Consider the following 16285-nt stretch of genomic DNA (forward strand, 5'->3'; position numbering starts at 1 on the left):
ATGGGAACTATGGATGGGATTCTTCAATGAAGTGTTTGCTGTCATTCAAGGAGAGAGAGGAGAGAGTGCAGCAGCTAGGCCCTAATGTCTGCAGTACACTACTAGTTTTCATGCACATTTTATCACTTGCAGCAAACATCTTAGCTAGATGTAAAATTGCACGACTAAGAGCTCCTCTGCAAATAAGTCCAAATTAATTACAGAATATTTTGAGGACGTGTTATGGCTATGCTGTTGCTACAGTGGCTCAAGAGGGACAAACGAGTAATATTGCTGCTTTTTTCTTGTTTTTCAAGCAAAGGTCTTTTCGCTTTACCATAGCTGAGTTCTGCTAGGAGCAAACCGAACCTATGTATGAGGATGCCTTTACACTGTATTCAGATGTACTGATAAAAAAGACAACTGGTACGCTGATAAACACATATTCTTAAAAAAACAGCCATTCATGTAAAAGCAATGATTTTAAAATAACACTGATCAAATGAGAAACCATCGGTGATCTTGTTGTTTTGAAGAACACGATATATGGTCTTCCACTGTGACGGTGCCACCTTTTAACATCCATTTTGTGATTCATTATTTATCATATTTTTCTTTTCTTTTCAGGAAGAGATAATGACAGCATCATCCTCTCACCTGGGGATAGGCCGAGGGGTGTGAGGAGGGGTGTATGTGCATTGGGGAGGGGTGTGGGTGGTGACACCAGAGGCGGCAGCTGTCTGTTAGGACTCCCTAGGCAACCCAGCGAGGGCGTCTGACCGAGACCCCCCCCCCCCCAACCCCGCCCTGTCCCCCAGCCACTTACCCACCCGTCCCCCTCCTCAGAACCCCCACTGGTAGCAGCCACACTGTGTCTATGTCTGCATACTGCTGGCTAGCGCAAACCATTGCAGCAGGAGTCTGCAACCCTCAGGTCCTGCGCCATCTCTTGCTCGCTCACGTTCTCTCTCTCTCACACTCACACTCCAGATGCGCAGTGACTCCTCGACCCCTCCTGAACACGAACAGGACGGGAAGATGAAAAGTGGAGAGGATGCACAGTCACGGAGCTCTGTGTGCCTTTTAGGAACATCTCTCCACAAAACGGAAGGCTGCTGAAACTGTATGGTATGATCTGTACTAGAGGCTGATTCTCCAACTGGCTGCCTGGTGGTGCTGTGAGGTGTATGCACATTTATATTCTCTGTAGGATTTTCATTTACTGTCAATGTCGACATTTCACATCCCTAGTGAAAAACAATATGATGATAGAGTGCTGGAATTGAGATGAACAAAAATATTGTATATATTAGGCTTTCTACCACCCCTCTCCTATTACCCCTCTTGCCCCTCTCGCTTTTCCCTAAGATAGTTTTTCAAACATTCGCAGGAGTGCTGTTATGGAGACACTAACGTGATCTGGACAGCAAGCAATCGCCTTGATAAAACGTAACGGCAACTTAAATGACTTACAAAATGTCATGCTTATTAAAGTGTAATTACTTAAAGGGTGTGGAAAATTTAGCTAATGAGTTGCAAAACAGGGATATTTGTAAGAAAACGGGTTCTGGAAAATCTATAGGAGGACCAGATATTGTGAAGTCTACCGATTAGCGTTCCATCTCCTCACTTTGACATTGGCTTATCTTCGTCGACATCTTCTGCTATCGACGTCCGTGGTATCAGGACATCTTCCTAAGCTGTTTTGTCATTTGTCCCCTTTTTTAACAAAGATAGACAGGGCGAGGACAGGACGGAAAGGCTCTGTCTGTGTCCCAAATTGCACCATATTCCCTATGTAGTGCACTACTTTAGACCGGAGCCCAATGAGGAAGCACCCTGTGTCAGCTCCACTCTCAATACTCTTAAGGACACCAGGTTGGTTGGTTCCATGCAAGAGCAGGCACTCTCCGATGTAAGCCTGTGCTATAGTGGAGGACTCCTCCAATTTGATTGGATCTCTTACGACATGATATAAACCCCATAACATCTAACTGCCTTTATTAACTTATTCTCATTTACTTTCTTTGTCAATTTATGCACACATTTCTGTTGTGTTTTGAAGGCTAATGCATAGTTACTGACACATACACAGGCGCACACACACACACACCGTCCGTCTCTGATTTCACACTCCTGAGGTAAAAGATAGATCCCGCCCTCACTCTGGTTTCCACAGAGAACTTATTATTTTTTTTCTCCATTTTTCCATAATTGAACTAGGCAAGTCAGTTAAGAACAAATTCTTATTTTCAATGACGGCCTAGGAACAGTGGGTTAACTGCCTGTTCAGGGGCAGAACAACAGATTTGTACCTTGTCAGCTCAGGGGTTTGAACTTGCAACCTTCCGGTTACTAGTCCAACGCTCTAACCACTAGGCTGCCCCATGAGGAAAAGGAAAGAAAAGAGTGCGGGTAAAAAAAAGAGGGAGGTAAAACGCATAAACAGAAGAAATAGAGATAAAATAAAACAACAAGAGAATGTAGCGAACGTGTGACAGAGTTGGCCATAGGAGGACAGTGAGTGTAGCGTTGACCGAGGAAAACGGTCCCGACTATGTTATGCCTGTTGCCATTGACGACGGCAGCAGCACACACACACAGGCCACATCCATTTAGTTCCCAGCATCCCTCGTGATAATCTTCATGGCTCACAGTGCCATGTCTGTCTCATTTCCATAGAAAAACTCACTTTAGACGCGGGTCTGCTAGGAGGACTCCAGCGCATCAATGGCTGCTTGATTAGATCCTCACCTCCAATATGCACATTGCTAGCTAAATATTTGAATATTTACTAGCAGCGTCACCAATGAATGAATGCACATCTCCCCTGCTCTCATGCCCACGCTCATCTTAAGTATACTTCTGCACTGCTCTTAATTTTGGGCAGCCACAGAGTGACAGCTCTCCAGATAATCAGCTTACTGTTCCTTCCCTGAGCCACTATCATCGGCTATTTAAAGTGTCAAAACGCACTGCGCTTTGTCTTGTTGTTCTTTATCCTCCATGGGAACCAACGATGCCAAGGAGGACAGGAAATGAATACAGAGGACGTGTATCAAAGCGACACGTTTAACAGGAAACTACATTTGGCATTCATTTCGGCTCAAGATCAATGTCTGGTTGCATAATGGCAGCCTCATAACGGATGCAGGCGGTATGGATGGTAGCAGAAGGGAGCGTGGTGATTAAATGCCAAGTTGCCACATCTGGAGCCATATCCCTGGAGAACACCCCAGTCAAATCAAATCAGAGCACAGTGTAAAGAGATCTGGAACATTCCAGGTTTGGTTAAGTTCCTTTACAATGATGTTGCATGTTGGGGTGTTGGGAGGACAAGCTCAGTATTCTCTTTAGGGATTTTACTCTGTAAGATTTAACGATGCAATCGCACAAAAATTGTATTCAATATACAGTTGAAGTCGGAGGTCTACATACAGCTTAGCCAAATACATTTAAACTCAGTTTTTCACAATTCCTGACATTTAATCCTAGTAAAAATTCCTTGTCTTAGGTCAGTTAGGATCACCACATTATTTTAAGCATGTGAAATGTCAGAAATATTGTAGAGAGAATTATTTATTTCAGCTTTTATTTCTTTCATCACATTCCTAGAGGGTCAGAAGTTTACATACACTCATACACTTAGTATTTGGAAGCATTGAGTTTAAATTGTTTAACTTCCACAAGCTTCCCACAATAAGTTGGGTGAATTTTAGCCCATTCCTCCTGACAGAGCTGGTGTAACTGAGTCAGGTTTTTTAGGCCTCCTTGCTCGCACACGCTTTGTCAGTTCTTCCCACAAATGTTCTATAGGATTGAAGTCAGAGCTTTGTGATAGCCACCCCAATACCTTGACTTTGTTGTCCTTAAGCTAATTTGCCTCAGCTTCGGAAGTATGCTGGGGGTCATTGTCCATTTCTGGGGGCTTCCCCCTTTTTCCTCAGGTTATGTCGATATAGGACTTGTTTACTGTGGATATTGATACTTTTGTACCTGTTTCCTCCAGCATCTTCACAAGGTTCTCTGCTGTTGTTCTGGGATTGATTTGCAATTTTTCGCACCAAAGTACGTTCATCTCGGGGAGACAGAATGCATCTCCTTCCTGAGCGGTATGATGGCTGTGTGGTCCGATGGTGTTTATACTTGCGTACTGTTGTTTGTACAGATGAACGTGGTACCTTCAGGCATTTGGAAATTGCTCCCAAGGATGAACCAGCCTTGTGGAGGTCTACAATTTTTTTTCTGAGGTCTTGGCCGATATCTTTTGATTTTCCCATGATGGCACTAAGTTTAAAGCTAGGCCTTGAAATACATTCACAGGTACACCTCCAATTGACTCAAATTATGTCAATTAGCCTAACAGAAGCTTCTAAAGCCATGACATTATTTTCATGGATTGTTCCAAGCTGTTTAAAGGCAGAGTCAACTTAGTGTATGTAAACTTCTGACCCACTGGATTTGTGATACAGTGAATTATAAGTGAAATAATTTGTCTGTAAACAATTGTTGGAAAAATTACTTCCGTCATGCACAAAGTAGATGTCCTAACGAACGTAACAAAACTATAGTTTGTTAACAAGAAATTTATGGAGTGGTTGAAAAACGAGTTTTAATGACTCCAACCTAAGTGTATGTAAACTTCCGAATTAAAAATGATCTATTTTCTGTTCCACATGGATGTAGTCAGTGCTAGATGTTCCCAGCACAGAAATATAATAATTAGAAAGGGCATCCCCATTTAAGTCAATGATTATAGTTCTGTGGTTCCCATCTTATTAGATAGATGATGAAACAGGACTTACATCGCTGACTCCAGCCTCCAGGATCTTCACACCTGTCTCCTTCTCCAGCTGCTTCTTCTGCTGAACTACATGGGGAGAAACATAAAAAATGCAAGAGTTGTGTGTGAGTGTAATTGTTATGTACAGTACCAGTCAAAAGTTTGGACACACCTACTCATTCAAGGGTTTTTCTTTATTTTTACTTTATTCTACATTGTATAATAATAGCGAAGACATCAAAACTATGAAATAACACTTATGGAATCATGCAGTAACCAAAAAAGTGTAAAACAAATCAAAATATATTAGATTCTTCAAAGTAGCCACCCTTTTCCTTGATAATAGCTTTGCACGTGTTTGGCATTCTTTCAACCAGCTTCACCTGGAATGCTTTTCCAACAGTCTTGAAGGAGTTCCCACATATGCTGAGCACTTATTGGCTGCTTTTCCTTCACTCTGCGGTCCAACTCATCCCAAACCATCTCAATTGGGTTGAGATCGGCTGATTGCGGAGGCAGTACTCCATCACTCTTCTTCTTGGTCAAATAGCCCTTACACAGCCTTGAGGTGTGTTGGATCATTGTCCTGTTTGAAAAACAAATGATAGTCCCACTAAGCGCAAACCAGATGGGTTGGCGTATCGCTGCAGAATGCTGTGGTAGCCATGCTGGTTAATTGTGAATTGTAAATAAATCACCAAAAGTGTTACCAGCAAAGCACTCCCACACCATCACACCTCCTCCTCCCTGCTTCACGGTGGGAACCACACATGGAGAGATAATCTGTTCACCTACTCTGCGTGTCACAAAGACACGTTTGGAACCAAAAATCTCAAATTTGGACACATCAGACCAAAGGACAGATTTCCACCGGTCTAATGTCCATTGCTCGTGTTTCTTGGCCCAAGCAAGTCGCTTCTTATTATTGGTGTCCTTTAGTAGTGGTTTCTTTGTAGCAATTCGACCATGAAGGCCTGATTCACACAGCATTTATTTGGGCTGCAACCCTGGGTCTTCCTTTCCTGTGGCGGTCCTCATGAGAGCCAGTTTCATCATAGCACTTGATGTTTTTTGCGACTGCCCTTGAAAATTTTCTGGATTGACTGACCTTCATATCTTAAAGTAATAATGGACTGTCGTTTCTCTTTGCTTATTTGAGCTGTTCTTGCCATAATATGGACTTGGTATTTTACCAAAAAGGACTACCTTCTGTATACCTCCCCTACCTTGTCACAACACAACGGATTGGCTAAAACGCATTAAGGAAAGAAATTCCACAAATTCACTTTTAACAATTCACACCTGTTAATTGAAATGCATTCCAGGTGACTACCTCATGAAGCTGGCTGAGAGAATGCCAAGAGTGTGCAAAGCTGTCATCAAGGCAAAGGGTGGCTACTTTGAAGAATCTCAAATATAAAATATATTTTGATTGTTTAACACTTTTTTGGGTTACTACATGAGTCATGTGTTAATTCATAATTTTGATGTCTTCACTATTATTCTACAATGTAGAAAATAGCAAAAAATAAAGAAAAACCCAGAAACCCAGGAATGACTAGGTGTCCAAACTTTTGACTGGTACTGTATATATCTATTTTTTTAGCTGTGTTTTAGTGAGAGGAATGAATGACGCAGAAGAACACGATTGACCTTCCAGTTCTATAATGGAACAGGAGACTGGGAGAAAGAGTGTGTGTAGATTAATTCTCTCACAGTTTATTGTGAAACGTTTCTACCCGAAGCTCTTCGTCAGCCTATAACTCCAACTCAAACTCCAAACTCATCAGTGACTGTTCAAAGTCACACTTACTGTTGGCAAAGGTACACCAGATGAGATTTTGAAAGAGTTTGCACAACCACCCTACATGATCACAGAATACCCTACAGTACAGTGTCTAGAGCACATACAGTATGTGGAGTGGAGATTTTCTTGTGACTTTGCTCTGAGGACTTTTTTGGGGGGGGGTAGTTAGCCTTAAAGTGGTTTAGGGGCCAGACCTTTGCACACAGTCAGCTGCTGAGGCACCAGTGAATGTTTACATTGTTAAATTATTTTAAATGTAAAAGTGCTAGTTGATGTACTGCATAATTAATTGTTATTGGTTCTTGCAGTACTTAATAGGATCACACGATGAGTTTGATCCATACATCTATTAATCAATTCAAGTATTCCCACGCTAGTTCCAAATGCAAAATTTAACAAAGATATTGTCATGAAAATCAAAGTAAGTGACGCAGCGACTGAGCGTCCAACATTTAAGATCTACACTTGGCAGACTTTGTTTTATTCTGGTCATGTCTACCCCTTTGAGTCCCTTGCTTTGATGGATACATTTATATTGAAAAAACAAAATCAAAGGGGTCTTAATAGATTATGCCAAATAATATGGTGAATAGAGTATAATTTTAATTGAGTTTGTTAGCATGTGAATGTACCAGGAAATAGGGAGAGAAGAGCGAGAGGGAGAGCCAAGGAAAGAGAATGAGAGAGGGTCCTTTAAATCCCATTTACCCAGATGAAGGGTATGCAAATTACCCTGAAGAGCTGAACCTTACTTCACTCCTCAAATTCTGCAAAGACCTGTTTAATTAGTATTTTAATCAATCCAAATGATTCCACGCACTGCTCAATTTATGCAGCATTCCAAATAATGAAGCATGTTACTTTAGTGCCATCATTAGGAGGGCTACTTACAGCCCTCTCTCTCTCTCTCCCTCTCCTTCTCCGACATCCCATAAGAGCTGATCACCCTATCGTCTCATCAGCGATCACCATAGCGATGGCGACGTCTAAATTATACTGTCAGGACTTATGGAATTAAGACTGGGGGGAAAGCGAGAGTGAAAGAGTGAAGGGGGGATTCATCCACAGCACAGAGATCCACTAGGCCAACATACATCACAAAGAGAGTATAGCAAATCAGTTGTGGGGAAAAGCAGCCATCTTGGTTCAACCTGGTGGTGCTGGTGTTATTTAGGAGGGGTAATGAGGCAGCCATCTTGGTTGAACCTGGCAGTGCTGGTGTTATTTAGGAAGGGCTAATGAGGCAGCCATCTTGGTTCAACCTGGTGGTGCTGGTGTTATTTAAGAGGGGGTAATGAGGCAGCCATCTTGGATCTGTGTTTTATTTCAGAGGGGGTAATGAGGGAGGTAATTAGGGCCAGCTGGGTGGGGGGAGTTGGGCGACGGAAAGGTCACCCTCAGCGTTTAGTCTTAATGAGGACCCCTCAGGGAGCTGAGGATGAGTATAGAGCCAATCAAAACACCGCGATGAGCCTTACATCAACACACAGTCCACCTTCTATCTATTGGCTTGGATACCGTTCCAGTTTGACTGACAAGCTGAAAAGTTCTAGCGTATGCTAAAAACAAAGAAGCCTGAAGGTCACTATCTTTCTACCTCTAGATTAACTTTCAACTCATCGACCGGCAGCCCACTACTTCTTGCTTTAGGAAATTTAAATGAAAATACATGGGGTTCATCATGTGCAATAATTGGCAATTGTAAAGGTCCACAGGGATTCATGCTTGGCCTGAGCTTTCTGAGATGTTTCACATTCTCTGTTCCTATAGCTGGAGTCATTTACAGAATAAAGACAAACCCAGATGAAGTTTACTCCTTGCTGTTATACTGCAAACCATTTATTCATTTTAACGTCCAAAATATTAAAGACAGACTGTGAAAACTGATGTGAAGTCCAATTTTCAAGTCATTTTCCCACTGATTTTAATTAGCAATTGTCTGTGTCTCCCTCGTTTTACTTCTGATATGCGGATTTCAGCTCCCCAGCTGTTCACATCATCTTTTTGGTCACGCTGTCTTATTGCCCCGAGTCAAATTAAACACAATCTAAAACCAACGGAAAATCAAACAGCTTTAGCCTCTTAGTTTGTGTATTAACAAAAAAATGGTAACACTCTACATTAAGGCACCCTTAATGTTAGTCTCCTAAGGTAAAGTGTTACCATAACAAAATAGAAAAGTCACGACAGGAAAATATCTTATGAACTGCTGACTTGAGTTGGAGGGGAAGATGGGAGTAATTCAAATGCAATACATGTCATAAAATAGTAACAAGTGGCCTCTCCACCCAGCCTCCAGCCCCATCCTGAGAAGTCAAGATGTCTGAAGGAGTTTTGGAAAAGGAGGTCAATTTAATCAGCAATCTGATGCCTCAATGTCCTTGGCCAAATTGCACACTTACACTAGACATTGCTTGCGTCCCAAATGCCTTTTGGGAAGCAACCTTAGACCTCTGCACAGATCTATTGATTTTGTCTGTGTAAAACAGTGGACAATATTCAGGCATTGTTCATTACTGATTCTGACACAATGAATATGTTGAAGTTGTCCGTATTATCTGGACAGATGGAATATTACTATGCATTTTATGTAATTTCCCATGAAAATATCACTATGAATATAATACAGACCACAATTTCTCAGGTTTGCATTTTGAGTCGGTGGCCAGCGTTGTTGCTCTGACGAGACACGAGGCGTAGATGACAAAATGCATATTTCACGACCCTCTGACTGATCTTTTAATACTGAATATGCATCCCCATCCTTCCCATCTATCTCCTCCCTCCCTCCACTGCTCCTCAGGTTGTCTATTCAGCACATCCATCTCTCCGGCAAACAAAATGAAAGTGTTTATTGCGGAGGAGGGAGGGATGACACTCACGCCTCTCCACAGCCGTTACCCTTATCAGTGGCAATCACTCCAATATTAAAGCTGCCATTCTGCCCGTCACTTTCCCCTGCTGCACATATGAAGGCTGTCTGTGCATAGCTACTGTATCTCCGAAAGAGAAGGAGCGAGAGAGGGGGAGGGAGAGGGGGATAAAAAAAAGGCTGGATAGCTATCTCAGAGAGAGAGAGTTAAAGAGAGGGAGATGGGGATCTAGAGAAGGAAGGACAGATGCATCCGATCCCAGAGACAGATGAGATGCCCCACCGTTCATTTTTCAGTCATAATCAGGGGGATGGAATTATCATTTTGTGTTATATACCTTGATCTGCCTCTGTAGCACAGAGATGCCATCAAATCAACAACTGTGAAAAATTACATATTTATTGTATATTGCACATTTACCAATCTCTTTGACCAGCTTTTGAAATGCAAAATAGTTCCCAGATATTGTTCTCTTTACATAGATGACATCATATATTATTTGTATTCTGCACTGGTAGATGGCATCATAGGGTTTAAGAATAGTAGCAGCTGCACTTTGATAAATAATTTCACCATAATCAAGAACAGATTAAATGTTGACTGAATAATCTGCTTCCTATTGCTTGGAGAAAGACATGATCTGTTTCTGTAGAAAAATACAATTTTAAATCTCAACCTCTTAACCAGCTCATCTACAGTATATGTTTCTTAAATGTCAAATCCATATCAATCCAACCGCCTAAATATTTATCTGCGGAAACACGTTCGATTGGAGAAACATCTAATGATTGAACGTGTATTTAATCTGAAACATTCTTAAAAGTTTTTTTTTACCCATATTAAGCACAAGTTTTAAATCAGCAAGGGATTCCCGCATAGCTATAAAAATCTGCCTGTAGTTTTGGAATAGCCAGATCAACAGTCGGGGCAATAACATACATACTAGTATCATCTACATACAGACGATGTTTACCATTTTTAACAGATTGACCAATCGTGTTTATATAAACAGTGAAGAATACTAGCTAGACAAGAAAGCCTTGAAATGGGGTGATTATCATTAAGATCTCTACTAAGATCTCTACTTTATGGAGTGGCGCCACGAGAGCTGATTTCCATACTTTTGGGATATTTCCTGATAACAATGTTGAATTAAAAATGTGGGTTATTGAGCCAACAATAATGGGCGCTGCACCCTTATCAGACCAGGATCCGATTGGTCGGCCCCTGTAGATTTATTGTTGTCTATTGCTAGCAAACCAATTTTCTGTAAATAGCCTAAAATAAAAGCTTTGACTATCATTTCTCTATTCATTCAGCAAGTTTACCCTATCAGCATCCAGCCCAATATCATTGTGGATAGGCTTAGAAGTTATTTCAAAGAGATAGCCCTCTGAAATAAAACGGTAATTAAATGTATCAATGATGGCATTTTTTTTCTGTAAACAGGCAAGTGTCTGAATGTATTTGTTTTGGCAGAGAGGAGGAAGTAGAACCTTTCAGGGATTTGACAGCTTTCCAGAATTTAACTGGGTTCCCATGACAATCCAAAAGAGCAGTTACATAAATCAGATTTAGCCTAAAATCTTGCCAGTCCGGGCCTAAGCCTGTGATCCTGGCATCCTTTATGAATGACGTCTGATAATTCCAGAGTGTACCACGCATTCGATCACCTTTAACCCTTCATTTTTTAAAGGGAGCATAATTATGCACAATAGCATTGAAGACATCTGCAAAAATGCACAAAGCTAAATCAGGTTCATGGATAGCTGAAATACAATCAAGTTCGCTAAAATAAAGCTAATGTAAAACAAAAAAAAGCCTGTTCACTAAAGTTTTTAAAGTTTCCTCTTTGTGATGATACGAGGCACATTCATCTTCTGCACATCTATCACTCCAGTGTTTAATTGGTATATTGTAGTTACATCGCCACCATGGCCTATTTATTGCCTTACCTCCCTTATCTTACCTCATTTGCACCTCATTTCTACTGTATTATTGACTGTATGTTTGTTTATTCCATGTGTAACTCTGTTTTGTTGAATGTGTCGAACTGCTTTACTTTATCTTGGCCAGGTCGCAGTTGTAAACGAAAACTTGTTCTCAACTAGCCTACCTGGTTAAATGAAGGTGAAATAAAAAATAAAAAAATAAAATAACACATTCATAAATGGCAAAAAGAACAGAAAGAAGTTTTGAAATGTAATTCCTAAATCTAGAAGATATAAAAAAAATCTGGAAATATACAGTACCAGTCAAAAGTTTGGACACACCTACTCATTCAAGGGTTTTTCTCATTTTTAAAAACTATTTTCTAACATTGTATAACAATAGTGAAGACATCAAAACGATGAAATAACAGCTATGGAATCATGTAGTAACCAAAAAAGTGTTAAACAAATCTAAATATATCTTATATTTTAGATTCTTCAAAGTAGCCACCGTTTGCCTTGATGACAGCTTTGCACACTCTTGGCATTGTCTCAGCCAGCTTCACATGGAAGGCTTTTTCAACATTATGGAACGAGTTCCCAGATATGCTGAGCCCTTGTTGGCTGCTTTTCCTTCACTCTGCGGTCTAACTCATCCCAAACCATCTCAATTGGGTTGAGGTCGGCTAATTATGGAGGCCAGGTCATCTGATGCAGCACTCCATCACTCTCCTTCTTGGTCAAATAGCCCTTACACAACCTGGAGGTGTGTTGTGCCTTTGTCCTGTTGAAAAACAAATGATAGTCCCACTAAGCACAAACCAGACGGGATGGCATATCGCTGCAGAATACTGTAGCCATGCTGGTTAAGTGTGGCTTGAATTACAAATAAGTCACAGACAGTGTCCCCAACAAAGTACCCCCACTCCATCACACCTCCTCCTCCATGCTTCATGGTGGGAACCACACATGCGGAGATCATCCGTTCACCCACTCCGCGTCTCACAAAGACACGGTGGTTGGAACCAAAAATCTCACATTTGGACTCCTCAGACCAAAGGACAGATTTCCACCGGTCTAATGTCCATTGCTCGTGTTTCTTGGCCCAAGTAAGTCTCTTTCTTCTTATTGGTGTCCTTTAGTAGTGGTTTCTTTGCAGCAATTAAACCATGAAGGCCTGATTCATGCAGTCTTCTCTGAACAGCGGATGTTGATGTATCTGTTACTTGAACTCTGTGAAGCATTTATTTGGGCTGCAATTTCTGAGGCTGGTAACTCTAATGAACTTATCCTCTGCAGCAGAAGTAACTCTGAGTTTTCCATTCCTGTGGCGGTCCTCATGAGAACCAGTTTCATCATAGCGCTTGATGGTTTTTGCGACTGCACTTGAAGAAACTTTCAAAGTTCTTGAAATGTTCTGTATTGACTGACCTTCATGTCTTAAAATAACGATGGACTGTCGTTTGTCTTTGCTTATTTGAGCTGTTCTTGCCATAATATGGACTTGGTCTTTTACCAAATAGGGCTATCTTCTGTATACAACCCCTTCATTGTCCCAACACAACAGATTGGCTCAAACACATTAAGGAAAGAAATTCCACAAATTAACTTTTTTAAAAGCACATCTGTTATTAATTGAAATGCATTCAAGGTGACTACCTCATGAAGCTGGTTTGAGAGTATGCCAAGAATGTGCCAAGCTGTCATTACAGCCACAAAGGGGATGCTGCCGTGAAATTTGAGGCATTATCAAGTGCTTGTTAAATTGTGAATGAGCGACTATTGGAGTGTGTACAGCCTGTGCAAAAACAAAGCAGAGCTCATGCCTTTCAAACAACCTTTTTCAAATCATCATTAGAGTCTCATCATGCAGCCGTACTATGTATTAAAAATGAAATTATATTGCCCAATGTTTGTAGAACAACTAAAGTCACATTAATATCTCTAAATTAAGCATACAGGAGTACCTATTTTTTTGTTAACCGCTCAACACAGAATAGCTGCATGTGCGCACCCCTGTCAAATTGTTCTGAGAAAATATTTATATTTGTTCATTTGTATTCTTCATACTGTAAAATAATATAAAATAATCCCATGGAATTATAAGCAAATCTTGTCTGCTAAATGAACTAGTGTAACCATTTGGCATAACCACATCAGAGTATGCTATTATTTTCTTCCTCAATATACTATATAAGTAACTGCTAGTAACCCAGAAGCACCAATGTGACAGGGAAACACCGTACAACTCCACAAGGAGTCGCAATGGAACAAGGACATCCCAGCTAGCCAAACACTCCCTTAACCCGGACAACGCTGGTCCAATTATGTGCCGCCTCATTGGTCTCCCGGTCAAGACACAGCCCGAGTTCGAACCCAGATCTGTAGTGATGCCACACATTATTGTTCTTAAAATTCTTCAACTGTCAAGTTGGTTTTTGATCATTGCTAGACAGACATTTTCAAGTCTTGCCATAGATTTTCAAGCCAATTTAAGTCAAAACTGAAACTAGGCCATTAAGGAACATTCAATGTCGTCTTGGTGTATATCTGGCTTTCTGTTTTAGGTTATTGTCCTGCTGAAAGGTGATTTTGTCTCCCTGTATCTGTTGGAAAGCAGACTGAACCAGGTTTTCCTCTAGTATTTTGCCGATGCTTAGCTGTTTTCCTTTTTTAGCCTAGAAAACTGCCTAAACCTTGCCGATGGCAAGCATACCCATAGTATGATGCAGACACTACCATGCTTGAAAATATGAAGAGTGGTACTCAGTGATGTGGTATGTTGGATTTGCCTTTGTATTTAGGACATAAAGTTCATTGCTTTGCCACATTTTTTCCAGTTTTACTTTAGTGCCTTATTGCAAACAGGATTCATGTTTGGAATATTTGTATGATGTACGGGCTTCCTTCATTTCAATGTCATTTAGGTTAGTAATTGTGGAGTAAATACAATGTTGCTAATCCAACCTCAGTTTTCTCCTATCACAGCCATTAAACTCTGTAATGTCACCATTGGCCTAATGGTGAAATCCCTGAGCGGTTTCCTTCCTCTCCGGCAACTGAATTAAGAAGGAATCCTGAATTTATTTAGGCTTAAAAAATAAAATTGTTAAAAATGTGACTCTTTTAAGAAAACTAGGCGTATGTCGCACGTCACTACTTCACAGGAGCGGCATTTGAACGTAAACATTTATTTTTTATCAAAATGTATTTTTTAGCAGAAATGCCTTCTGGAACATGGGAATTTTCATGTGCCTTGATAACAAACTTGTATTCCCACCATGAATACAAATAAAATTGTTAAATTAGGAGCCTAGTTGGTTTAGCCACGAAAAAAAGACAGGAACCTTCTCACTAACCATGATTGGCTGAGATAATGGATAGTCTGGACATGCTGGGAGATGAGTTTGGTTTCGTCTGCCATGTAGCATGCTTCTGTCTTTAACGTGAGCTGTTCAGTATGTGTTGACACTCCTTTCTACTGCACCGTTTTTGAAAGATATGACGTTAGCCATCGAAAACTACAATTTACCAGGCGCTATCGAATTTACCAGGCGCTATCGAATTTACCTGGCGCTATCGACAGATCAGTTGGAAAAAGGTATGGGCTACTTTCTGCACACGCCACGGTCAGTGTGAACTGGAGAGGCTTGACAACGCTGGCCAAACAAAATGTAGCTACAAACACGAGTTAAATGGTTCCAGTTTGCCATGAACCGTTCATCCATTTATACAGGTAAGAGTCTAGCTACATTTTTAGATATCAGTTTCTATTTTTCTATTGCTAGTTATAGGCTAATGTTAGCTAGCTGAAATTGAACCTAGTTTGTTAGCTTTAGCTACCTGCAGATTCATACAACAGCTATGACAATGTTTGTATTGGTAGTACAATGACTTGGGATTATGACACTCCACTTCGGCCAGATTATTACATGACCCATCAATTTAGACAAGTGTGTCAGGTTAGTGTCATTTAATAATGATAAAAACCTGGAAAGATTTTTATCTGGACACTTTCAGTTTTTGATATTGCTAGTATACAGTCGTGGCCAAAAGTTTTGAGAATGGAAATTAATATTTGTGTCACAAAGTTTACTGCTTCAGTGTCTTTAGATATTGTCAGATGTTAATACTGAAGTATAATTACAAGTATTTCATAAGTGTCAAAGGCTTTTATTAACAATTACATGAAGTTGATGCAAAGAGTCAATATTTGCAGTGTTGTCCCTTCTTTTTCAAGGCCTCTGCAATCCACCCTGGCATGCTGTCAATTAATTTCTGGGCCACATCCTGATGGCAGCCCATTCTTGCATAATCAATGCTTGGAGTTTGTCAGAATTTGTGGGTTTTTGTTTGTCCACCCGCCTCTTGAGGATTGACCACAAGTTCTCAATGGGATTAAAGTCTGGGGAGTTTCCTGGCCATGGACCCAAAATATTGATGTTTTGTTCCCAGAGCCATTTAGTTATCACTTTTCCCTTATGGCAAGGTGCTCCATCATGCTGGAAAATGCATTGTTCGTCACCAAACTGTTCCTGGATGGTTGGGAGAAGTTGCTCTCGGTGGATGTGTTGGTACCATTTTTTATTCATGGTCGTGTTCTTAGGCAAAATTGTGAGTGAGCCCACTCCCTTGGCTGAGAAGCAACCCCACACATGAATGGTCTCAGGATGCTTTACTGTTGGCATGATACAGAACTGATGGTAGCGCTCACCTTGTCTTCTCCAGACAAGCTTTTTTTCCGGATGCCCCAAACAATCGGAAAGGTGATTCATCAGAGAAAAGGACTTTACCCCAGTCCTAAGCAGTCCAATCCCTGTACCTTTTGCAGAATATGAGTCTGTCCTTGATGTTTTTCCTGGAGAGAAGTGGCTTCTTTGCTGCCCTTCTTGACACCAGGCCATCCTCCAAA

At 40.8% G+C, this 16285-nt stretch overlaps 1 protein-coding gene across 1 annotated transcript in view; it reads right to left on the reverse strand.

Annotated features, from left to right (window-relative positions):
* The window catches only part of LOC139367219 (protein tyrosine phosphatase receptor type N2), a 264778-nt gene that overhangs the window by 87266 nt on the left and 161227 nt on the right, over positions 1-16285 (reverse strand). Inside the window, exon 11 of the mRNA XM_071105432.1 lies at positions 4785-4849. Coding sequence (XP_070961533.1) covers positions 4785-4849 — 65 coding nt within the window. The remainder of the gene's footprint in view (positions 1-4784; positions 4850-16285) is intronic.

This window comes from Oncorhynchus clarkii, chromosome 15 (assembly GCF_045791955.1).
Source record: "Oncorhynchus clarkii lewisi isolate Uvic-CL-2024 chromosome 15, UVic_Ocla_1.0, whole genome shotgun sequence".
Taxonomy (NCBI): Eukaryota; Metazoa; Chordata; class Actinopteri; order Salmoniformes; family Salmonidae; genus Oncorhynchus; species Oncorhynchus clarkii.